The 27,078-nt window shown below is 40.1% G+C and overlaps 1 protein-coding gene across 2 annotated transcripts in view; it reads right to left on the bottom strand.

The window, feature by feature from the left end:
- PFKL (phosphofructokinase, liver type) overlaps positions 1–19,145 on the bottom strand; it is a 54,930-nt gene extending 35,785 nt beyond the window's left edge. The window contains exons 1-7 of one of the 2 annotated variants that reach the window (XM_072120870.1): positions 18,872–19,145; positions 15,189–15,262; positions 13,480–13,557; positions 12,656–12,845; positions 12,164–12,329; positions 6,314–6,358; positions 6,080–6,188 (exon numbers count right to left, since the gene is read on the bottom strand). In XM_072120870.1, coding sequence (XP_071976971.1) covers positions 6,080–6,188; positions 6,314–6,358; positions 12,164–12,329; positions 12,656–12,845; positions 13,480–13,557; positions 15,189–15,262; positions 18,872–18,956 — 747 coding nt within the window. In that variant the 5' untranslated portion in view covers positions 18,957–19,145. The remainder of the gene's footprint in view (positions 1–6,079; positions 6,189–6,313; positions 6,359–12,163; positions 12,330–12,655; positions 12,846–13,479; positions 13,558–15,188; positions 15,263–18,871) is intronic. The other variant, XM_072120871.1, reaches the window with a different exon arrangement.
- Positions 19,146–27,078: the final 7,933 nt, after the last annotated feature.

Here is a 27,078-nt window from a genome sequence, read left to right on the forward strand (position 1 = left end):
TAAAGGGAGATGACCATTAGTTTTGACCATACACTGTTGCAGAGTGTTAGAGGGGTATTCCCATTCAAGCAATTTAATGGTATTGTTTGTATGATGAAAAGCTATACAAAAAGTTATACAATTTTCCAATATACTTTCTGTATCAATTCTTCAGTTTTCTAGATCTCTGCTTGCTTTCATTCTATAGGAAGCTTCCATGTCTACATCCAGTAGACAGAAATCTGACCATGGTCACACAGGTGCACAGCTCGTTCTGATATAACTGCACAAGCTGTGTGATATAACAAGATGTGCACGTGTATGACCATGGTCAGATTTCTGTCCACTGGATGTAGACATGGAAGCTTTCTATACAATGAAAGCAAGCAGAGATCTAGAAAACTGAAGAATTGATACAGAAAGATATTGGAAAATAGTATAACTTTTTATCATACAAACAAGAACATTAATTTGCTAAGGAGGGAAAACCCCTACAAATCTTGTAGATTTATTTTTAGTTACAGTTCCATATATCCAATGCAACTATAGTACCGAGGCATCTAACACAAGAGGCAATCTCACAAAAGCGTATATGAGAGAACAGCTACGAAAAAGCTAAAGCGTAACTAAACTATTAACAAAATGGAAAAACACAATAGTGCAGCAGACAATAGTAAACTTTGTAATAAACTTCTTGAAGAAAATGTTTTGGTGTCCTTTTTTAAGATGGTGCTAAAAACATGCATAACATGCATAAGTGTCTTTATATATAGTGTATGTAAACTTCAGATTTCAACTGTACTGTATGTGAAGTGTACAAACCAAAAAGACTTCTTTTTTGCTTCTTCTTGCTCACCGCATGCAAGAAGCTCTTTTACTTAATGACGTGTATGACATAGTTTAATATATCCAACTGAACTATTCATTTCGGTTATAAAAATAAAATTGCTTCAAAAGCTTTTGTTATGGTATTTGTCAGATAAGAGACGTGCGATAGCTGGATGGTAGGTTACACATCTTAAAAATTATGTATTGCTGTTAATACATACCTTATACATCCAAGAGCAGAAAACAAAAACAAAAAGGAAATCTGTAAAGCATTGTTTTCAACTGATAAATAGAGCAAATAAAAAGACCGGGCACCCCCTACAGCTTTCAGCATGTATTAAGCCACAGACACGAATGGAAATCCTGAACAATAATCGCTGACCCCGTAGGTAAATATCAGGAAGATTTGAAATCAGGAAATTTGAGACCTAATACATCTTGCCATATCAAGCTGTTATAATAGAGTAGCAAGAGGGAGAATTCTTACATTAATCAGAATGATTATTTTATGGAAAACCAGGTACCGTATATACTCGTGTATAAGCAGAGTTTTTCAGCACAAAAAATGTGCTGAAAAACGTCCCCTCGGCTTATACACGAGTCAATACTACTAAAAATTAATTAAAAATGGACTAAAAAAAATAAACTTATATACTCACCCTCCGGTGGCCCCGATGCGCAGCGCTGCTCCCCCGATGTCATTGCGGCTCCTCTTCTGGCTTCCCGGCTGCTCTTCTTGCTTCAGCGTCAGCCGCGGCGTGTCATACTAGGCGCCACCCGGGAAAGAACAATGGCGGCGCCCAGCACGCTGAAGCAAGAAGAGCAGCCGGGAAGCCAGAAGAGGAACCGCGATGACATCGGGGGAGCAGCGCTGCGCATCGGGGCCACCGGAGGGTGAGTATACAAGTTTAATTTTTTTTATTCTGGGCTGTGCTGTATACTACTGGGGGCCGGCTGTATACTACTGGGGGCAGGCTGGGGCAAGCTGTATAATACTGGGGCAGGCTGTATACTTCTGGGGGCAGTGCTGTGTACTACTGGGGGCAGTGCTGTATACTACTGGGGGCAGTGCTGTATACTACTGGGGGCAGTGCTGTATACTACTGGGGGCAGTGCTGTATACTACTGGGGGCAGTGCTGTATACTACTGGGGGCAGGCTGGGGCAAGCTGTATAATACTGGGGCAGGCTGTATACTTCTGGGAGCAGTGCTGTATACTACTGGGGGCAGTGCTGTATATTATAGGGGGCTGGCTGGCTATATACTGGGGGGTGGTCTGTGACCAATGCATTTCCCACCCTCGGCTTATACTTGAGTCAGTAGTTTTTCCCAGTTTTTGGTGGTAAAATTAGGGGTCTCGGCTTATACTCGGGTCGGCTTATACTCGAGTATATACGGTATTTTAGGAGAGTTCTCTTTAAATCACAGATTTAAAAAGGTAAACTTCTAACGTTTAACTGAATCCGATTGGAAACGGCTATTAACGTGAAGGATCACTGCGGCTCATTAAAAAAAATATAGTGTTGTTTTGCAGGAAAAAAAAAACTGGTAAGGCTAAAATTAAGCAAATGCACTTGATTTTTTGCACAGTTTTACGCCAAATTTATCATCCAGCATGAGACCATTTGATAAATCTGGTGCTGCATATGACTACTGATCTACTCTTTCTTGGCAATTTGTTACTTTGAGACACTTGATAAATTTGTTCCATTACCTACCTTTTAAATACAGTTTTATTTTTAATTTTTTTTTTTAATTTTCTAAATATAGATATGGACACTGTTTGATGCAGATAGTAAACCAATGCGTTCAATTGGTAGGCTTTCAATTGTTATAAAAAGTTTTATGATTACGAGCACTTTTAAATTGTTTATTTTATGTGTTCAACCTATCTCATATACCGTATATTCCGGCGTATAAGACGACCTGGTGTATAAGACGACCCCCCTACTTTCCTGATTAAAATATAGAGTTTAAGATATATGCGCCGTATAAGACTACCCCTTTTCCAACGCATACAAAACACCGGTAAAAATATAAAAAAAAACAGATTTGAATTTAACATGGTCCTTTTTTAAATGTAAATTCTTATGACATGCAGGTATATAGCAGGAAAACTGTCGCTCATAAACATAAGGCATACAACAACAACATTACCATTACAGCACAGCCCCCAGTAGTATACAGCCTGCCCCCAGTAGTATACAGCACTGCCCCCGGTACTATACAGCACAGCCCCCGGTACTATACAGCACAGCCCCCGGTACTATACAGCACAGCCCCCAGTACTATACAGCACAGCCCCCAGTACTATACAGCACAGCCCCCGGTAGTATACAGCACTGCCCCCGGTAGTATACAGCACTGCCCCCGGTAGTATACAGCACAGCCCCCAGTACTATACAGCACAGCCCCCAGTACTATACAGCACAGCCCCCAGTACTATACAGCACAGCCCCCAGTACTATACAGCACAGCCCCCAGTAGTATACAGCACAGCCCCCAGTAGTATACAGCACAGCCCCCAGTAGTATACAGCACAGCCCCCAGTAGTATACAGCACTGCCCCCAGTAGTATACAGCACTGCCCCCAGTAGTATACAGCACTGCCCCCAGTAGTATACAGCACTGCCCCCAGTAGTATACAGCCCAGCATTAAAAAAAAAAATAAACATATACTCACCCCGATGCTCCCCCGATGTCCGCGCCGTCTTCTTTATTCTGCCGGGCGCCGCCATTGATCTTCCCCGGCAGGCGCCTAGTATGACGCGCCGCTGCTGACGTCATACTGGGCGCCGACCCGGGGAAAGACATGGCGGCGCCCAGCAGAAGAAAGAAGACGGCGCGGAAGACTGAAGACAGCACAGCGCGGACATCGGGGCCAACGGAGGGTGAGTATTTTCCCCCCGATGTCTTTTTGAGGCTGCCGGCAGCTTTTTGAGGCTGCCGGCAGCCATCGCTGTGCAAACACCCGCGATCGGTGCTAGCACCGATCGCGGGTGTTACCGGTAAGCCTTTGCTGCAATATGCAGCAAAGACTTACCGGCTATGGAGAGGGCTCAGCCCGTGAGCCCTCTCCATGCCGCCGTATAAGACGATTACCGGCGTATAAGACGACCCCAGAGAAGACAGAAGATTTTTCTGTCTTCAAAAGTCGTCTTATACACCGGTATATACGGTACTCTTTGTGACAGTGGAATTAATTTGAGCAACTGACAAGCTTATTGTGCCATCAGAAAAAAAACAAAAAAAAACACATGGACAAAAACTACAAATCGCATTACCAGTTTGATATCTGCAGTACATGTTGTAGGAAATCCAACAAAAGTGCAACAAATTCTGGATCCAAAAAAAAAAATGACTGGCTACCACAACAGGGAATAATCATTAATGTACACTATGCACCTCATCTTGACAGAAAAAAACTGAAATGTAGATTTTTTTGCAAATTTTTGTAACAGTGTTTTGTGTTGTGACACTCATATTTAACTCACGTGCTGTCCATTTCCTTCTGATCGTGGTTGAGATGGTTCTACTCATTCATTGTAGTCCAGCTTTGTTTAATTAAACTGATTGGACTTGATTAGGAAAGGCACACACCTATCTATATACAGCTCACAGTGCACAGCACATGAGCATCATGAGATATAAGGAACTTTGCAAGGAGCTCAGAGACGGAATTGCGGCAAGGCACAGATATGGCAAAGGTTACTAAATAATTTCTGCAGCACTCAATGCTGCTAAGAGCACAGTGGCTTCGGTAATCCTTAAATAGAAGGATTGCAGCGCTCCACCAGTCAGGGCTTTATGGCAAAGTGTACTGATGGAAGCCTCTACTCAGTGCTAGACATATGAAAGCTGCATACAGTTTTCCCAAAAAACACAAAGATTCTCTGGTCTGATGAGATAAAGATTAAACTTTTTGGTGTTAATTGTAAGTGGTAGGAGTAAAAAATAAACAGGCGCTGCTCATCACCTGCCAAATACAATCCCAACAGTGAAACATGGTGGTGGCAGCATCACGTATGGGGGCGTTTTTCAGCTGCATGGACTGGACGACTGGTTGAAAATGAAAGAAAGGTGAATGCGGCAAGTACAGAGATATCCTGGATGAAAACCTCATACAGAGAGCTCTGGACTGAAGGTTTGCTTTCCAACAAGACAATGACCCTAAGCACACAGCTAAAATAACAGAGCTGTCAGAGCCATGACTCAATTGAGCATCTCTGGAGATACTTGAAAATGGCTAACAACTTGAGGGAACTTTAGAGAATAAGCAAGGAAAAATGTCAGAGGATCCCCAAATCAAGGTGTCCCAAGAAGACTCATGGCTGTACTAGATCAAAAGGTGCTTCTACTCAAAAAGGTCTGAATATTTTTTCTTGTTTAATAAATTAACAAAAACATCTACATTTCTGGTTTTTTTTTTCAAGATCGGGTGCAAAGTGTACATTAATGAGAAAAAAAAAAAAAAAAAAAAAAGAATGTTTTTCATCTTATCAATTGGCCGCAATGAAACAAAGAGTGAAAAATTTAACGGGGCCTGAATACTTTCCGTACATACTGTATATGGTGACATACCAAGGTTGACTAATTTAGCTTCTGAGTGTTTTATGAGAAAATATGCAAATTTAAACGAGGATAAAAGGAAAACCACACCTCATTTAGCTACTTTGTAAGGCAGCCCTCTTGACATCCAGCATGGCATTCAGGAAGCCTAATGACATGATTAATGAGTTTTATGAGCAACTAAGAATACACTCTAATCTATTCACATTCTACAGGAATGGCTGATACACAAAGGAGACTGCTACATTCTATAAGCTCACATTACACTGCAGAGTTTTAAAGATAGAATGAACATAATCTCCAATCCATATCAAAGTAACATACTGCATACTACACTTAAACACAGTATACCTTAACTCAGCTGTTAGGAGACTTTAGCAAAACATGAAAAAAACACTACAAAAAACTTTATGTGAAGATGCATGGCTACGTCATAACTAGCCAAAATTAATACAATTATTGCTACATGTGGGACTGAATCCTGGATATTTTCAAAGGTGTTTTTAGGATCTCAAAAATAATTTCACAGCAACCATGAAAATGGCAAATTATGCAGCTTAAGCAGTGGCGTAACTAGAAGCTGATGGGCCAGAGTGCAAAGTCTGTGCCAGGCCCCCGACTATAATGTACGGTTTATAGTAATAGTCTTCTCATATGGGAAAGCTACACTATAAGGCCCCCTAAACCTCTGTTTGATACTTGCCTCTCCAAGTCTAGTGCACATGACATCCTCCCAACCATCTTCAGGAGGACATTCTGGAATAAAGAGCCAGTCAGCTCCGGATGCCAAAGCAGAAACTAATGCTAAATACCTATTAGAAAGAAAAGAAAAGCGGGGACACATTTTTAGTTCCGATATTCATTTCAACAACTACATTAAATAAATAGTGGAGCAAGTTATTGCTAAATGAAGAAAAAAATATATCATTGTCATTACCCGCAATGTCTTCCCATGACTTCTAGCACAAAGGTTCTCTGGTGGCTACAATGACAAAAACACAATAGTCATTATAAAATAAATGAATACATTAGTGAAATTTTGGGACAGTTGTTTCAAGAGAAAAAACCCTAAGCTGTAGCTTTTACAGGTTATAAATCACAAGTCACAATACGGTATAATAAATCTGTGTTTTGAATGATGTTTTTATTAGTGAAAAGCTTTATCAAGCAGTGCACTTGAGGTCTTATGACCCACCCATACCCTTGACCCCTTAATTACTTGGCCCTTTTTTGTATTTCCATTTTTCAGCCCCCACCTTCAAAAACTACACATTTTATTTTTTCCATGTAGAGAGCTGTGTGAAGACATGTTTTATGTGTAACAAATTGTACTTCATAGGGACGGCATTTAATATTCCATAATAAAAATGTTACATTGGCGAAAAACAAGGCGAAAAACAATGGCATTCGCGCCATTTTTTAGTGGGTTCGATTTTTAAGGCTTTCATTGTATGCTCCAAATGAAACCTCACCTTTGTTCTTTGGGTTTGTATAATAAAATTTATTTAGATTTTACTTTTTGTACAATTTTTATTTTATTCTACTATTTGTTTCAGACTTCCCCGGGTACTTTAATCTTAGGCGGTCAGATCGCTCCTACCACATACTGCAGTATTACAGTACATGGGGAATTTGCTTTTAATCTGTACACTGCTGCAGATTTCAGCAAACGACAGTTGCGGTTGGGAAAGGATCGTCGTTCCCTGATGATGTGACAGGGAGCAATGATTGAAGCCAATATAGCGGATATCACACACACACAAAGATAAAGCATAAATATTCAGCACCAATCGTGGCAATATTTAAACATTTTAAAGAAGGCATACTAGAGGGGTTATTACATTTGAGAAAATACAACATATCCACAGGACATGCCATAAATGTCCTATAGATTTGTGTCTCGACACTATCTATGTGACCCTAGAAAGGGAGTCATGGCTTGCGTGCTGAGGCCTACGTGAATGGAGTGCTGAACACACACACACACACACACACGTCTTTCTCCATATGTTTTTATGAGAGCCAGGAGGTGACATACTTCAGTTTCAGGCTAATTCAATATTTTAGGGAGATTTATGAAAACCAGCATATGCTTGGAGTACTCCATATATCGCCATAAACAAGATGCTCCTCCTGCACTTTGCCAGAGTGTACATCAGGTCGTATGTGGCACACATTTGAGCTCTAGCCTACATCTTGTGTAAGTGATTGTAAATCTGTGGACTATGAGTAGTCCCACCCTAACATGCCCACTTTTCTGAAAGGTGCCTTGCCAAAAAAAAAAAAAAAAAAATAGTATTGCAGCTTGCATGGAAATAACAGAAGGACTAACAGAAGTCATACAATCTTTCTAAAACCTGATGTATGTGACATATTAAAAATAAATAAAAGCAGTGCACACACCGAGACCATGAACAAAAAAATAATTAATCTTCACCGCAACAGAAAAACACAAAAGAAAATTGACAAAATCACGAAGACAAGTTTCTTATATGTACGCAGAATAACAAAATAACACTCTAATTTAATGTTAATAGCAAAAATGCAGCATTTCACAGATATAAGTCCAATCAGTCCTGCTGTACACAATTTCAGTAGCCCCAAGACATGACCCTGTAACTTCTCACTTGGGGTCGGGTGGCCATCATTTTGGATTCCTGTGTGACAGCCGTGCTGCTGAGATTTCTGTCTCTCTCTGCTCTGTCCCTGTAGCCCCGCCCCCTGCAGTCACAGAGCACGGAGGTCACACTGCCACTCATCACTCCCTGCCAGCAAACACATTGTCAACAGAGAGAAGCTGCAAGCTACAAGGAGATAAGTGATCAGTGTGGGAAGTGGGAGGCAGGCACATATCTGTGAGAACAGAGATGTAGCTGAGCTGACAGTGCAAAAGTATGTCAGCCTGTGTCTATCATGCCTGTGTGTAATAGGAATCTCATGCATCTCTGATCTGTCTCATCCCTCTATATGTGTCAGTGTTAGTACAACGTCAGAAGCCAGATGAAAGTGTTTATACAACTGTACACTCATAATGTAACCTCATTGTCACCCCACAGAACTAGATGCATAATACAGTAAAGTGTTTGCTAGAGAGTCTCCACCCACACCCTGGGATTTTGAACTGAGCAGCCTAGAGAGTTAGAGGAGTTAAAACGGCAATAAAAAAAAAAAACACACGAAGTAACATTGTAAAGCAAGGGGTTAAAATGATCTTTATTGTGTAAACATCACAAGGGGATTGAGAATTTGCTTTTGTGGAAAAACCCATTTAAATCCCCTTCATCCTAGCCCATGAAAACTATAAAAATGACATGAAATATGAATGTGACAAATTGCAAATGTAAAACTAAATAAGGTTGATTGCAGTTTGTAATTATGGAGAAACAGGTCTGTATAGTGGAAAAGGATCGTCCAAAGGCGTGAAATTTAGACTTTGCAGAAGAAAGATTCTCAGACAGTGAACCATGGAAGGAAACACATACAATAGTCATTATAAAACTATAGAATCTCGTTGTGATCAGTTGATATCTTACTGTGACAACACGTCATCAGAAAAGCTACACACTGTGGATTTGACCTTCGCCTCTGTTATAAAACAATAAGTCACATTCTTCACTTACTCAATATATTTTGACTAGGTTAACCTGCACGGCAACTGATCGTATGATATAGGTATTAGCCCTTTTACCATTGAAGTGCATATGCAGCAAGTACTGAATACTCTTAACACATGAAAGTCATTACAAACAAGGAAAATTACTTATTTTTATCTATACCCAAGGAACGACATCATTAATAGTCACCACAATTTCTATTCTACTTCATTACAGGCAGTCCCCGGGTTACGTACAAGATAGGGTCCGGAGGTTTGTTCTTAAGTTGAATTTGTATGTAAGTCGAAACTGTATATTTTATAATTGAAGATCCAGACCAAAAATTTTTTTGCCCCAGTGACAATTGGAGTTTAAACTTTTTTTGCTGTAATGGGACCAAGGATTATCAATAAAGCTTCATTACAGACACCTTACAGCTGATCATTGCAGTCTGGGACTATAGTAAAGCATCCAGAGAGCTTCACCAGAGGTCAGAGGGGTCTGTCTGTAACTATGGGTTGTCTGTAAGTCGGGTGTCCTTAAGTAGGGGACCGCCTATACTAGTAAAAAAAAGGGATACAATAAAAAAAAGGGAACCCATCAGCTACTTTACTACATATAAACATATGCCCTTGTAGGTGACGTGCCCGGTATCATAAGCATGCCTTGTAGAAACCTCTATGTGACCTCTATGCAGAGAAAGCATTATTTTCATTTATATGCACTTTTTTATCATCATTTCAGTAAACATAAATAAAGACCAGGATACTCAATGTAAATCAAGATTGAGTGAGTAGTGCTGGGCAGAAAAAAAAACTAAATAGATGGGGTGTATGGGACCACAAGGTCCATGTTTAGCTTTCAGAGAAAAGCATTCAATTAACCCCTTAAAAGGGCCTCTACCACAAGGATGAAGGACTGTATGCAAGTAAGCCTGAGGGGCTCCAGGCTCCATAGGTGTTAATGGAGCCTTGATCCCATCAGTGTGCCACCGGTACATAAAATCGCAGACAGTGCGTCTCATATAGTTAACTGATCGTCGCCCCTTAATGAGGTCACCTGGGGCGAGTCATTGCTGACAGCATTGAAATGGTAAAGCAAACACCCCTATATATGAAGGGGGGAGAGGGGTAACCCTTTTTTTTTTACCCCAAAAGTATGTCATTAATCAAAGTAAAGTAATTTACAAAAAAAAAAAAAAAAAAAACTTTAAATTTAGCCATCTAGCTGTGTATTGAACTGTAGGAAAAGACGTTGTAATACAGGTTGGACTTTAACAAGCAGAAAATGCTTTATTAGAAAAGACAACATCAGATGTGCATTATTTTTTCAAATTTACTGCACAAGAAGGGTTAATTAAAACAGAAATTAAAAACAGTAAGATATACGAAACATAAAATTGTGTTACTATTCAGATCTTTACTCCTCTCGTACATGCAGGGAAATTGACCCAAAAAAACCCGCATTTGCAGCATTTAATTGTGGGCTCCCCAGATTTCGTCTTCCAAAAAAAAAAAAAAAAGGAAAATAAATTTTACACCAATTAAAATATCCCTTTTGGTCGCACAAAAGCACAGCACTGCTACATCCATATATTTACAGATGCAGCTCAGCTATATACATACACACACACACACACTGACTGGGCACTACTATACACATAAACAGCTTTGCTATACACACATAAGAAGCACACTAAGAACTACTCTACACATGAATACACACAGCACTGCTATAACACATAAGGAGCACGTTTGGCACCACTATACACATGAATACAGACACACACACACACAACTCTGCTATACAAACACATAAGGAGCACATTGGAAACTACTCTACACAAGAATACTCACAGCCTACTATACACACATAAGGAGCACACTAGACAACTGTACACATGAATACACCCAGAACCCACCTCCCCTTCTTCTTACAGTGTCCCAGCGCAGCATGTCCCTATTCTCGGCAGTATCAGGACCTGTGGTGATGTAGGAAGCATTGGACACCCAGGAGAGGGGAGAGAGCAGTGCAGAGGCTCTCTTCTCTGGGAGATCGGGTGCAGCGATGTCAGCGTGTCACCCGATCTCTATTACAGCGGTCATGTGGGTCTGGCAGTGTTGGATCCGCCTGACCTTAGGACTATAAAATGCAGGCACTTTTAAGTGCTTCTTATAGTCCAAAAAATACGGCAACTAGCAGCAATACTCCACATAGGTTTTGGATTTATAAATTACAAACTTTATGAAAGCCTTGAAAATTTGTTTTAATATGAATTTTTCCTGTATCCTTTGTTGTTATTGGTATTCAATTTTTTTTAAATTAAACTTTTTGGGTTTTTTTATTCATTTTTTGTTATAATTATATACAATATGGCTTACGAAAAGCAGACATAATAGAAGACACAATAGTCATTATTATACAACCATACCCACAACTCCTGCAAACCCGAAGCCACACTCTACCCAAGTTGTTGTCCGCTCATTAGGTAGGAGGTATTCCATTTTTAATAATGTGTGTTTATTTCATTTGTTTTGTCCCCATTCTCTAAACATTTATATTTATTAAATATATCAAGGTTTTTTGCTTTAATTTCATTATACATTTTACTTACAAGCTACTTTGCACACAATTATATGCAGATTCTCTAGTGTGTTTTTTGTGTGTATCTTAGCAATTCTCTGTCCCAGTCACTAATTGTCCGGACAACAGTCGTTGTATTCGAGCAGTGCATGTCCGGCACAGGTGACTTCCAGTTCTCTTTTGTGCACAGCATTGTACCAAAAACTACTAAAGTTCTTCTTTATACCATAATGATAGTAGGTGTGTCTCATTGATTCATTTAAAGATTTCAGTAACACGCATGGGAGTGGTATATACATTTTTGTATTGTGTGGCAGGACCTGATTCAATTTCAAAATATTGTATCAGCTTAAAACCCAAAATGCGTTATAACTGTCTTTCAATTTTGTTATCCAATTATATGGAATAAACGTCTAATATCCGCTACAGTTATTCCATTATTCTTGTAAAAGCCCCTGAGATATCACCATCTTTTTTTTTTTTTTCATATGATTGAGCAGATTAGGTCTGCACTTAAGAAATCTGCATGTCCAGAAGACATTTAGACCTCAGAACTGAGTACCAGAATAAAGAAATGCAAGCAAAAAAAAAAAAAAAATATATGGATTTACCTCTGTGCTGTAGTAGTGATTGCATCAATAACCTCCATAATCCTGTGCAAAGCCGAATCAGTTCCAATTGTCATATCTGTCCCACAGAAGTCATTGTCAATGGAGCCCACCAGTCCAACTATATTTAGATGAGAATACTTTGCAGCAACATCTTCAGTTATTTTCTCTGTTACAAAATAAATATCAGAATTAATATAAAATCTTCAAGAATGTAAGGCACAGGCAAAGTGAAAACAACACAAACATCATTTGTCATAACTGTGCTTGACAATTGGGCTACAGGTTTCATCACAGATTTCATCAAAATGTCTGACGTAATGTGAAAATAAAGGCCATGAAAGAAATCCAATGTACTCCCCTTATAGGAAATAGAGTATATTGGGGCTTTCAGCGCGATCACTTTGTTCTGCCTTGAAATGAAAAGTGAAATGTGAACAGAACAAGAAGCAATACACATTAAGAAGATAAACTAAAAAACAGAATAGCAATTACCTTCGTTAACCAACTCTTCAAGCAATCCTCCCCACTCTTTCCGAAATATATTTGCTCCAGTTAAACTTCCATCCCCACCAATAACACATAAATTTGTTATACCGTGCTGAACAAGGTTAAAGGCTGCAGAGAGGCGGCCTTCATGTGTTGTAAAAGCCTTGCACCGCGCACTTCCGATGATAGTGCCTCCCTACAATAGAAAAATAAATAACAGAAAACATAAAGCACAAGGTAAGAAAAACACACACATCACAATATAACTTTTCATATTAAAGGGGTTGTTATAATTCATTCCTCAACTTTATATACACCTTATTTCTGAGTTAAATATTGATGGATTGTCCTTTTTATATTAGTTTTTACCTTTTAATCCACAATGTTATCCCTTGTGATCAGGGCCCTCACTCCTATTGTTCCATATGAATGTTTGTACTCTGTAATGTAATATTATATTTGTATTTGTCCCCTATAATTTGTAAAGTGCTGCAGAATTTGATGTTGCTATATAAAGAAAGATTATTATTATTATTATGACGACCCTGCGCTGATGGACAAAGATGGCCACCCCGTGCTGCATAAGGAACTGTTATCACCCTCCGCTCTCTGTGTGCTGTATGTGGACAATGAATGAGCGGCCACGCTCATATTAAATTAGGTTAAAATTATTGAATAAATGGCTAATTAAGGAGAAGGTTTGTTAATGTTCAACCCCTTTAAACAATATGACTCGTCCTGGCAATCTCAGACATCTGTTAATACGACCCGGATTATCTTAACTGGAACTTGTGTTGCACTGAACATTTAAAAAAGACTAATGAACTTACCAACTGAATTATGTTCGACACACTGAGCCAACTTGCTTGTTGGATACAATCCCCACCCTCAACCAAGCCTTCATAACCCTAAAGGAAAATAAAGAATTTACTAAACAATGCACCAAAAACAAATGTAAAAAATAAAAAATAACCCCTTTGCATAAGCCATAATAACAGACACATACTAAATACTTACACACCTTGCATAAAGAACACATTATATATACATACATACACATATATATGTTGCCTTTAACAACCTGTACAATAAAAACGTCACTGAAAAAAAACATAAGAAAACTCACAAAAAATGATCACATTTTCACATATGACCTCATAAAAACAGGATAAAAAGTGATGAAAAAGTAACATTTACCCCAACATGATGCCAAGAAAAAAAAATACAGCTTGACCCACAAAAAACAAAAAAACAAGCCTTAACCCCTTAACGATCTGCGCCATAACTCTACGGCGCAGAGGTGCGGGGTGTGTATGAAGAAGGCTAACAGCAAACCCCCACCGCTAATAACCGCGATCGGTGCAAGGCCATTAACCTTTCCGATGCCACTGGCAAAGCTGGCATTTAAAAGACGGCGGCACATGGACACCGCCATCTTTCTTGAGATTGTCGCTTCCCCGAACGTCATCGGGGGCGGCAATCGGTTGCCATGACAGCCTCGGGTCTTCGTCAGACCCGAGGCTGCATGGTTTCTGAAGATTCGTTACAATAAGCCAGTGGCTCATTGTAAAAATGCCATATATTGCAATACAGAAGTATTGCAGTATATGGTAGGAACGATCAGACCATTTAGGGTTAAAGTACCCTAGATGATCTAAGAAATAGTGGGGGGGGGGGGGGGGAGAGTTTAAAAATGTAAAAAATTTATAAAATATTAAAAATTCTAATCCCTCACCCTTTCCCTAGAGCTGATATAAAACATAATAAACAGTAAAAATCCCAAACACATCAGCTATCGACGCATTCCAAAATTCCTGATCTATCAAAATATAAAAACGCTGATTGCCATCAGTGACCTCCATAATGGGAAATGGCGCCAAAATGTCCATAACGCGACTTTTACTCCATTTCACATCACATAAAAAATGGAATAAAAAGTGAGGTCGCACATACCTCAAAATGGTAGCAATGAAAACCTGTATAAATTTGGTATCACCGTGATCACACCGAACCAAAGAATAAAGTAGAGGTGTTATTTGAAGTGCATAGTGAAGGTCGTATAAACTGAGCCAACAAGAATGTGAAGCACATGCGTTTTTTTTTTCCCAATTTTTCCACATTTGGAATTTTTTTTCAGCTTCCCAGAACACGCCATAAAATAAGCCCTCACACAGGTCTGTACACGGAAAAATGAAAGAGTTATGGATTTTTGAAGGTGGAGAGCGAGAAATAAACCCTACGTCCTTAAGGGGTTAAAACAGCGCAGTAAATAAAAAATAAAACGTTAAAACCCATAAACAAGAATTATTGATTTTTTTTTAAACACCACCAAGAAAAAGTTAATAAAATCTCATTGTTAGCTTTTGAACACCCCTACATTGTAGTACTGCTGTGTTGTTATAGTTATGTGAAAAACTGAATAATAAGGAGCGATAAAAAAAAAAACTGCTATCACTTATCCACCTATGATGGGCAAAGGATCCTTATTTCAGAACATTGAATCAAGTTTATATAGATTAATATTGTATGGAAACTGTACCTCATTTATGTGGAAAACTTTTGCACCAACATAAATACCCATCCGAGTAACAGCTCGAACCGCAGCATTCATTCCTGTAATCCAGAAAAAATAGAAAATGTATGGTATTAGACTAGATACCATCAGCTTTTAAGTGAAGGTAAATTCTAGACTGGACATGGGAGATCCAGTACATGTTGTTTATGTAAATCAATTGATACATGGTAGGATAAATGGTTAAAATCCAGCATGACTGACCAAGGACACTTACTCATAGATCCAGGTGCTGTGACTGTGATAAATTGTTTTATATTTGATATCCATGGCCTCCTTCCTTCTAAAATCAACTTCATGCTCTGGCTTCACAGGCTGTTACAATGTGCATGAGCACTTTCCCCTCCCACTATGTGCCGAAACTTCCTCTGCTGCTGCGAGATTACAGCAGGCATAGTGAGAGGGTAGAGGTGCTGAGGGAACAGCCTTAAAAGGGTTTTCCAACCAAACAAGTTAAGCGCACTCGGCAACCTCAGACAGCTCCATAGAGATGAATGGAACAGAACGGACATGTGCAGATGTCTGCTCCACCCATCTTGGGGAGCATAAGGGGTCAGACACTGAGATCACTGAGACCCCTACTGATCAGAAAGTTAGGACAGGAGCTGGTTTGGCAAGCTCTTTGTAGCGCTGCGTAGTCTGTGTGCGCTATATAAATAAAGAAATTATTAATATATAGTGTATGTAAATTTGTGGTTTCAACTGTATATAGCGGCTGGGGGGGGGGTTAAAATAATAAAGAGGTTTTCACCAATAAATGAAAATTAATAAATGAGGAGTGTTGTCATGCAAGACATGTTGCACATGAGAGAAGCTCTGCTAGGTGTCTAGCTTCTACAAAAATTCCCTTCCTTCCTTGTATGTATGAAAATGTGGTACAGAGGCGTACGTAGAATTGATTGGGCCCCATAAAAAACTTTGCTGTACGTTGTGATGTGCCAGTATACTTGGCACCAAGGCAGACAGTTATTTGCTGCTGCTGATGTTCTGGGTGTCTATGTGTGGGCAGTTACACCACTAGGCATGTACAGTAAACGTTCAGTGAAGGCTGGGGATGGATGCCATGCAGAGACATCCGTCCCCCATATAAGCTGATGGCCTATGCTAAATGTATAATGCTTTATCCAGTAGGAAGCTGTTGGAAAAAGCGTGGTTTCTACATTATTCCATCCTGTGTTTCCCCCTGGATGTGACATATACTGGGCAGATGGAGGAAAACAGGAGGCCCCCGACTGCCAGTACAAACCTAAGGACACATTTGGCATATACACCTAAAGCTTTCCGGCCATACATGCCGAATATGTCCAAAAAACATGTTGCAGAGAGAGTGTGAAGACCCTTTCTGTGCAGGCCCTGTAGCGGCTGCTATGGAAGTAGTACCCTCCTCTCCAGCGCATTGCCGTATATAGTAGTGCATACGCATATGTTAGGTGTGCATGTAGCCTAAAACTGACAAGTTCTAATGCCACATACCTGTGTAAGACAAGTCAGAAAAGGGCCGGAAATGGTCTAAAAGCTTTCATTAATGTGCTGGAAGGCATTTTAGACAGTTGTCTTGCACAAATCTGTACTTTTCTAGCACAGAATCAATAATGAACGCCCCCAAGGAGTTACACTATAAGTACTGCACTCTCACTTTGATTGTCACTCAGAATAGCTCATAGTTTTTGTAATGAAATTGATAGATTCAGTATATTGTGACAGTGCAGAGGGCAGACGTGTCCTTTAACATCTACGATACAATTTGAGAGGCAAGACTTAAGGGTTTTCCTCTAATTCAGGGCCGGTTCTACACAAAGTGGGGCCCTGGGCAAACTAAAAGTGGGGCCCCAAAAATAAAACTATTTTATGACCAGTCACAGTGAGTTAGAGGCTCCCCTAGAGGCTGGCTGTATACTGCTGGGGGCAAGCTGGTTGTCTATATACGGGGGGGGGGGGGGGGTGGTCTGTGACCAATGCAGTTCCCACCCTCGGCTTATACTCGAGTCAATAGGTTTTCCCAGTTTTTGGTGGTAAAATTCGGGGTCTTGGCTTATACTCGGGTTGGCTTATACTCGAGTATATACGGTATATAGAGAAAATATACTTCCCTAAACCAGCAAGATGTGAGGAGATCATACAGACCCCACATGTTTATATTCACCAAAATATGCAACAAAGGGAACATTAAATCCACAGGGGACACCAAACTGTGTGAGCGTCACACAGATCTATCATTGTGCGCTCCCTTACATAATGGTAACCCAAATAAATAATTATATATCCATAGCTAATGAGATAACAAAAGTCACTTCTAGATGTCGCCATTGTATTATCCGCACAATAACAGAACCCTCCGCGCTTCATAAGAATGAGAGTGAGAACGTCATAACATGGGTGTAAATAATGGAGGATGGTGGGAAATAAAAACTTTATTCCAGAACATGTGAGTGTTTTTGGTGTTACATATAACTTTATGGACATGTTCTGGGTCGCCACGTTAATATGTAGTGACATTAGGCGAAGAGGATCGAATGTTCATTGTATCAGTCAAACTATCACGAAATGAAAGGCAATCAGAGAGAAAGTGTGCTCTTAGATAGTTCTGCATAGAGAAGGGTTAAAAACATGAATATTAGTTGATATTATCCCTTCTCACAATGTAGTAACATATAAAGTGATTATTTCCATTATCTGTGAGGTGCAGCAGCTCCTGTGTGCAGCAAATTCTCCCTGTAGCTGCCGGCTAAGAATCTGGAGGGGGACACTTCAGGGGGCTGTATCTCTGGCTCTGTGACACATAGAACCTCACTTCTTTTTTCCTATGAAAGAAAAGAGTCTCCTCTTTTATATGAATCTAAATCTGTTTCTATGTGTCAGGAAAACGGAGATATTAACTGTTAAACTGCCGTTGGGAGATATTTACAAATGTCACCTGATATTCTCACTTTAAACCTGAATATCTCTGGATCCATAGCACCTAGAAACAAAATTCAAGATTCATTTGAAAGAAGAGATTCCCCCTTTCAGGGGGCCCTGGGCAATTGCCCACTTTGCCTACCCATAGCGCCGGCCCTGCTCTAATTCTGGATAAAAAACCCTGGGGATCAGGGCAGTGGTTAGAAAATGAAATGTACAAGCACTGAAGCTTTAGTAATGCTGCGTCAGTTTGAGTGACCCGGATCACCAGAGGTGAATGGCACATAAAATCTGTGAGGTCCCATACAGAAAGTCGGGTGTTTTAGTATCCTGCTCCATACCCTTAAATGAGGGGGGTCACTATTGGAGCCCCACTGATCTTTTCTTTAGGTGGGACAAAGCTGCAATACTATAATCAATCACTACAAAAAGTAAAGCGTGCGACCCATCAGCTGGCCTGCTATAAAGATTAATGAGACCCCAGACCCTGAGGGGTGAGAGCTGGACCCCAGTAACCTCATGTGGGTAACTTATCTTGCGGGTCACATCACATGTAACATGTACAGCGCATGTACCGTCATGGGAAGGAGATATGAATGACTGAAAAGTTTGTGGTAAACCTGGCAGTACACATCCCCCGGTGTCAGGGCAGTATGACCCGCTGTGGCCTCTGTAGACACGAGCAGGTTTCCTCTGGTTCCTGCTGCCTGCATGGAGCAGCCACATAAGCGGATCATGTGCTTTGTACTGACCTTGTGCATCTCCTCCGCTCGTCAGGACAGCGATCGCCTTCCCGGCCCCTGACATCCGCAGTTTCTCCAGATCTACAGCGGACATGTTTAGCAGCTGTGTACAGATGAGTAGGAGCTGCAGGGGGCATAGAGCTCGGGCTGTGCTCCCTGGAAGTACGTGCTGCCTGCTGCGCTTCTGCACCCGCTGCCTCCTATTGGAGCGACCTTCGCCCCTCCTCGTTATAGGAGCAGAGGGAGGGTGCTGGGTGCGGGGACTGGCTGCACCTTCACACCCGCTCCGGCCGGACACAGGCAGACATACAGACATACATACATACAGAGCTACGACACAGGGGATTATATACACAGCCAGGCTTACATTATATACATTATACATACACATCTACAACACATGGGGGGATTACATACACAGCCAGGCTTACATACACAACTATAACACAGGGGATTATATACCTAGCCAGGCTTACATTATATATATTATATACACATCAACAACATGGGGAGTACATGCATAACCAGGCTTACAGTATACATACACATCACAGGGCTATTATATACATAGCCAGGCTTACATTATACATACACATCTACATCACAGGGGGATTATATACATAGCCAGGCTTACATTATACATACACAACTACATCACAGGAGGATTATATACATAGCCAGGCTTACATTATACATACACAACTACATCACAGGAGGATTATATACATAGCCAGGCTTACAGTATACATACACATCTACATCACAGGAGGATTATATACATAGCCAGGCTTACATTATACATACACAACTACAACATAGGGAGGGAACGGGAGGCGCTATCCCACATCTTTTTTTCTTCCTTTGTCTACTGGCGAATCATGAGATCAACAGAGATATTGACAAGGCAACATCTGATACATTGGTAATACTAAAAGAAAAATTAAGCTTTGAATTAGCAAAAACGTAACTGATATAGCTAAAAAGAATAGTGGTGTATCTGGAGGGAACTGGATCGAAGGCTTCGTAAACGAGAAGCTTTTAGAATACCAGGATCCCTAAAGGAATGAATTTTTGTGATGATCTCATCACAATATATTGATATTAAGAATGATTATTGATATTGAAATTGTATTCTTGTACTAAAATTTTGAACTATATGTTAAGGGATATGACGTTTACCTCAAGAACGCTGTGATTGGCTGGTGTGTATTTTAAATGTCTGTGTTCAGTTTTAATGTTAGCCATGATTAAGATGGTGTTCCCTCGAAACGCGTCGGCTCTCTGCTCAGACTTGAACTTTTAGAATGCAATAATAAAGATCTACTTTTAAGAAGATTGGTGCTGGACGTCTTTTTTTTGACAAGGCAACGATGGTGTTCTGTTTCAGTCAGTATAAAAGTTTCAAAATCCACTTCATAACAATAGATTAAAAAAATGTGCACACTCACTGATAAAAAATAGTCCTCTCTATTTCAGGCGACAGCCGTTTTGCACCGTCCAGCACTTTCTCTAGCCTCTTACCTGTGGTGTCCTCACCTGTCTACTAATAAGTAATACTCCTATGTCCTCATTACTGCATTCCCCCCTATAAGGAAAAAGGGGCCTTAGAGCGGCTTAAGAACAATGAAAAGTTGGAAATTAAAAGAGCAGATAAGGGGGGGATGCAAAAGAGGCCATCAGACAACTGTATAATCCAAAAGTGTATCAGAAATTAATGAAAGATTTAACTACTAAGATTAAATAACAGCTATGTTCCTTTTTGAGGACAGGAGTCAAAAAAGGTATACCCGTATTTTTCGGCCTATAAGGCGCACCAAAAATCCTTTAATTTTCTCAGAAATCAAAGGTGCGCCTTATAGGCCAGTGCGCCTTGTATATGAACTTATACAGAAATGTACTACAGACAAGATGTACTGTACGTTTACCAGTGTTTAAAAGCTCCATCCCCAGAAATGTCCTGCACCTTCCCACACAGTATACAGGGTCCCTAGCTCCTGAAGTGCCCCCATCCTGCCCTCCCCTAGCACGGAGAGACCGGAGCTGCCATAGTGCCGACCACGAGGCAATCATCATCATCAGTAAACAATCCCCCATACCTGACTGCCCTGTAATAGGGGAAAGAGAAGGAGCCACAGGGAACCCCACAGGAATAACACTCTGGCTGAGGAGGGAAGGAGAAGGGGCAGAGGGAGACCGCTTAACCCCTGCTGCATCACCCTGCATTAACCCCCAGCAGCCCATACCTCTGAGATCGGAGCTCTCTGACATGCTGAAGACAAGTTTCCCGGGAAGTTAGCTGGCTTGTACTGTGCACAGGTCTGCCACCTGCTGGTCATTTTTAGGTACTGCATTTGATCCTGCGCCTTATACTCCAGTGCGCCTTATATATGAACCTAGATGTCTTAGCAGGCATTTATTAGAGGTGCGCCTTATACTCCAGTGCGCCTTATAGGCCGAAAAATACGGTACTTACTAAAACTATGGCCAATTACTCCCCCCTCTTCCCCAAAAACCGGGATGGTATTGATACACACTCCAAGCCCCGCCAGGACAACCTATCTTTGCAGGCGTATGATCAATTACCGAACCCTTGTCAAAATATGTTGACTGGATACTCAGACCTATGTTACAAAATATCCCCACATGCTTAAAAGACACAAATGAGTAGTATTAGAAATGTCCCATGGCAAGAGGGTTTTAAACTAACGACCATTGACGTCAAAAGTTTATATACAAATATCTCCCATAAAACTGAAACAGGAACCGTAAAAAGGTAGTGATGAAATCTATTTTATTTATTTTAAATAATAATACTTTCAAATTTGGTATAAATGGTATAGGCAATAAATGGTACAGACAAATATAGGGCATGACCATAGGGACGCATATGGTGTGTACATATGCCATTTTTTTGACAGTAATGTTGCTAAACAGAGGTTACTGGAGGAAATGGGGGATGGAAGCAATGTATTGCATTTCTCCCCCTGCCTCCGCAGAGCATGTGACAGAGCTCTCTCCCAATGTTTCTCACCCTACTAGCAAATTGGAATTCCTCTCCTTAGGGATTTTGGGTGCCACCTCTTCCAGATCAAAAGAATATTTGTAGAAGTCGATATATAGTTGTATGAATGTAACCTAAATCATCTTTCATTATGGTGAGATCCAAAAAATTGATTGTGTTAGAACGCACATTTCTTACCAATTTCATTAGTTTTAAGGATGCAGACAAACTTTTAAAAGGGATGGATATTCCCTTCCCAGAGGGTCAGCATGACTTCTATATATCTACCCCAAAATAGGATGTGCTTTGTGTACAAACGTAATTCATCAGTGAAGATGTGCTGATCCTCCCACCATCCAAGATATAGGTTGACATGCAGGATAAGACTGTCGGTTTCCAGTTTAGACCTACTTTAAAGTGGTCTAAACTCTGCAACACAATTTTTGGTGCACGGAACATTAAAATGTGCCATGTCCATTTTCCGAAGGCCCCGCCCCCTCAGTTGGACAAGTTGGAAAATGGCTAAAAGAAGGTCTCAAAAGGCTTGATAACTGTGGTGTAAGGATTTTCACACAGTTTTTTTTTGCGCAAAACCACCAGAATTGTGGCGCAAGTCCGTTAATACATCCCCTCCAATGTGCTTTGCTGAATAGCATTGCGTAATGCAGAAGCCAGGGAAGCTTGTGAGCTCCAAAAAGGGGAAGTTCTACTCGAGCACTCTGCATGAATTATTGTGCAAGAACGGAATGTTGAGTCTTGTCCTGACCAGTATAGGCCGAGAATACATCATCACTGGGTTGTCCATGACAGGCAGAAGTAATCAATCGCTGCACCAGCTGGTGTGTACAAGTCATCCAGCTCAGGTTTATTAGTCCTGTCTAGACAATTCAGGCAGCTCCTGTGTATGTGGAAGTAATGTGTTTATGTAAAAAAAAAAACCTAAATTGGACATAATGGGGCACATTTACTAAGAGTAGTGCAAACTGCACTAAATGCAGTTTGCCTGTGTATAGGGCCGGATGCTCCAGATTAAGGATTTCTGGCGCCCCCTGCACTGCCCCGACAGAGTTCACAAACTTTTTTTAGGTGCAGCTTTAACATAGGGCTTGTGACACACTTCTGTCAGACTGCATAATAAATCTGGTGCACGGTCCGACTGAGCACCAGAACGCCCCCTAATTTGTGTAGCATGATGCCTACCGCAGCTACTCCACAAAAGGGTCGCATGCAACACATTTGTTGTGCAGACACTTCTCATACCCATGCAAGCAGTTTGCACCTATAAGAACGTGCAAAGTCCGACAGAAAACTAGCGCACAGCCATTAGTAAATGTGCCACTATGGATAGCTCTTTAAAACATAACTTTTATTATTATTCAGGTAAGAGTAGTTAATAACACTTAATAAACGTTAAAATATGACCAGAACCGTTTGCCGGAGTACCAGCTAGACTATTGAGAGATCTTTTATCCCAACTATTAACCCCTAGGGGACACAGCCTATTTTGGCCTTAAGGACGCGGCCCCATTCTTCAAATCTGACCTGTGTCACTATAAGTGGTTATAGTTTTGGAACGCTATGAGATATCCAGGGGATTTTGAGATTGTTTTCTCGTGACACATTGTACTTCAAATTAGTTTAACCCCTTAGCGCTCTGCGCCGTAGCTGTACTGCGCTGAGTCCCGCGAATAGCGCTCAGCGCAGTACAGCTACTGCGCAGAGACGATGCCGGTTCAGCGCTGTATAGCAGCCGAACCGGCATCGTTAGCCGCGGGATTTCAACGGTAATCTACCGTTGACATCCCCGGCTAACACCCGCGGTCGGAGTGGGCTCCGATCGCGGGTGTTTAACCCGTTAAATGCCGCGGTCAACGCGACCGCGGCATTTAACCTGCCTTCTGGGGGTCTTTACATCACAATCGGCCCCCCCGCACCGTTTTCGGGGGGGCCGATTGCTGTTTTGGCACCTCTGGGGTCCGATCGGGACCCCAGAGAAGCCTGGAGGCTTTACCTTTAAGATGGCGTCTGTGACGTCATCTTAAAGGCAAAGTGTCAGCCTATGCATCTGCATAGGCTGGCACTGATAATACCCTGCAATACATTAGTATTGCAGAGTATTATCAAGAACAAGCAATCAGATGATTGCTTGTTCATATCCCATGGTGGATTATGTAAAAAAATGTAAAAAAAATGTTTTTCAATAAAAAATTACTTTATAAATCACTAAAAATGCCCATAAGCCCCAAAACATATAAAGAGACATATAACACTCAAAAAAGTCTAAATCATAACACAAACCCCACATATATAGTATCACCGCGTCCGTAACAATCCATAGAATAAAACTAAATAACTATTGAACCCATATGATGAACGCCGTAAAAAAAAAACGTTAAAAACCCGCCAAAAATTATGATTTTTACCTATTATATCCCACTAAAAATGCAATAAAAAGTGATCAACAAAACATATGTACTCCAGAATGATATTGTTGCAAAGAAAAACATGTCCCGCAAAAAACAAGCCATCAACCAGCTCTGTAGCCAAAAACGTAACAATGTTATGCCACTTGGAAGACGGCGATGCAAAAATGATAGATTTTTCCCCACATTAGGGTTTTATTTGGCAAATTTAGTAAAACATAAGAAAAAATATTCATGTCTGGTATCCCCGTAATCGTATCGACCCATAGAATAAAGATAACAGGATTATTAGGCTATACGGTGAACACAAAAAAAAAAAAAAGTAAAAAATCCAGTACAGAATTGATGCTTTTCTACTCATGACCTCAAAAAAAGTTCCAAAATTTTCAACAATAGGTGATACCAACCCCAAAATGGTAACACTGGAAAAAGCATCTCGTCCCGCAAAAAAAATGCCGTCACATGGCCCAAATAACGGAAAAGCGAAAATGTTATAGCCTTCAAAAGGGGGCAACGAGGAAACTAAAATCCTGGCAGCTGCAGGGTGCTCCTTCCCTTCTGCGCCTTGCTGTGCCCCCATAACACAAGTAATGTCCACATGTGGGGGGTCGCTGCACTCAGGAGAAATTGTAGAACAAATTTTATGGTGAGTTTTCTCTTTTTATCTTTTGGAAATGTGCAAATTTTAGGGCTAAATGAACGTATAACCGACAAAATTTGACCATTCTAAATTTCACCGCCATTTTGATTCAATTACTATGAAGATCTCAAGGGGTTAACAATCTTTGTAAATGCTGTTTCTGATAGTTTGAGGGGTGCAGATTTGAAAATGGGTTGGTTATATAGGTGGTTTTGTTGCTAAATATGTAAAATTTGATTTCAAACAGTATTTATCCCCAAAATAGTCAATTCCGAAAATACGGAAAAGCGCTATTCGATTTGTAGGCCGCGTGACGTCAAAATAAATGATCCAAACATTTCAAAAATTATGAAAATGTAAAGTAGACAAATGGGAAATGTTATTCTGCAAGTTATTTAGGTGGTAAATCTATCTGCCTGAAAACGCGGTGATTTTGAATTTCGAAAATGGCAAATTTTTCTAAAAATTCATCACTTTTTTCTTTTTTTTGTAAATAAACGCAAAACGTATCAGCCAAAATTTACCACTAAAATGAAGTACAACATGTGGGGAAAAAACAATCTCAGAATCGCTTTGATAAGTAACAGTGTTCAAAAGTTATAACCATATAAAGAGACGCAGGTCAAATTTCAAAAAAAAGTTGCGAGCCTTAACCTGCAAACAGGCTGCGTCCTTAAGGGGTTAAAAATTTGGATGAAATCTTTTGTGTTTAGTTATGAAAAAAAACTAAATTTGGCAAAAATTTGGAAAAATTCTTTATTTTCAACGTTCTAAATTCTCTACTTTTGATGCAGGTCATAGCTCCCAAATAAATTCATAACTTACATTTCCCAAATGTCTGCTTTATGTTGGCATGGTTTTTTAAGATTCCACATATTTTACTAGAATGTTATGAGGCTCAGAATTTAGGTATCATTTTTCAAATTTTTTGTAAATTCACCAAAACCTGTATTTAGATGGACCTGCTCAAATTCTAATTGACACTGAGAGGCCTAAATAATAGTGGGACTCGTAAATTACCCCATTGTGGAAACTACACACCTCAACGTATGAAAAACCACTTTTAAGAAGTTTGTTAACCCTTTACGTGTTTTATAGGGGTTAAAACAAAATGGAGGTGCAGTCTGCAAATTGTAATATTTTTTCACAATACACTCATTTCGGGTGGAAAATTAAACATTTACAATGGATTAAATGAATAAAGGCTCCACAAAGTTTGTTACCCAATCTCTCCCGAGTACACGGATACTCTATATGTGGTGGTAACCTGCTGTATGGGCGCACGGCCGGGCATAGAAGGGAAGGAGGCGCCATCCAGATCAGATTTGCTATGTCACATTGTACAGGCTATAATTTTTTTCTTTTTTTTAATGTGGACCTATAGGGGCTTATTTCTTTTGCCACATGAGATGCACTTTTCTGGTACGTAATTTGGGGGAATCTATAGGCTAATTGGTGAGATTTTATTAACTCTTTGTTGGTGGAGGAAATGAAAATCATCACTTTTCAGGAAGATTTTTATGGGGGTTTTTTTTTGGCTGTTTACCATACCATAAAAATAGTATATTATTTTTATTCTATGGGTCGCCACGATTACAAAAAGACCTCATTTATATAGATTTTTTATTTTTTTCCCATTTTTAGTGCATAAAAAGTAATTTGGCAAAAATGTTGTTACTTTTAGCATCACCGTCTTTCATATGCATAACTTTTTTATTTTTCGCCTCACAAATCTGTTTAAGGGCTTATTTTTTGCGAGAAGGATTGTTCTTTTTAGTGGTCTTATTTTAGAGTGCATAACATTTTTTAAATCCCTTTTTAGAGCATTTTTATAGGGTATTAATTGAAAATGATCTTTTTTCTGGAGCTTTTTTTTGTTTTGTTTTTTACGGGGTTAACTTTGCGGATCTAATAACGATTCTGTTTTATTATGCAGATTGTTACGGACGCAGGGATACCAAATATGTGGGGGTTTTGTGTATTTTATTCAATTGTACTGAATAAAAACCAATTTGGAGAAAATCTTGTTCATTTTAGCATCATCATCTTTTCATATGCATAACTTTTTTATTTTTCGGCTGACAAATCTGGTTAGGGGCTTATTTTTTGCGAGAAGAGTTGTTCTTTTTAGTGGGCTTATTTTGGAGTGCAT

The sequence above is a fragment of the Engystomops pustulosus genome, chromosome 8 (genome assembly GCF_040894005.1).
Source record: "Engystomops pustulosus chromosome 8, aEngPut4.maternal, whole genome shotgun sequence".
NCBI classification, from domain to species: domain Eukaryota; kingdom Metazoa; phylum Chordata; class Amphibia; order Anura; family Leptodactylidae; genus Engystomops; species Engystomops pustulosus.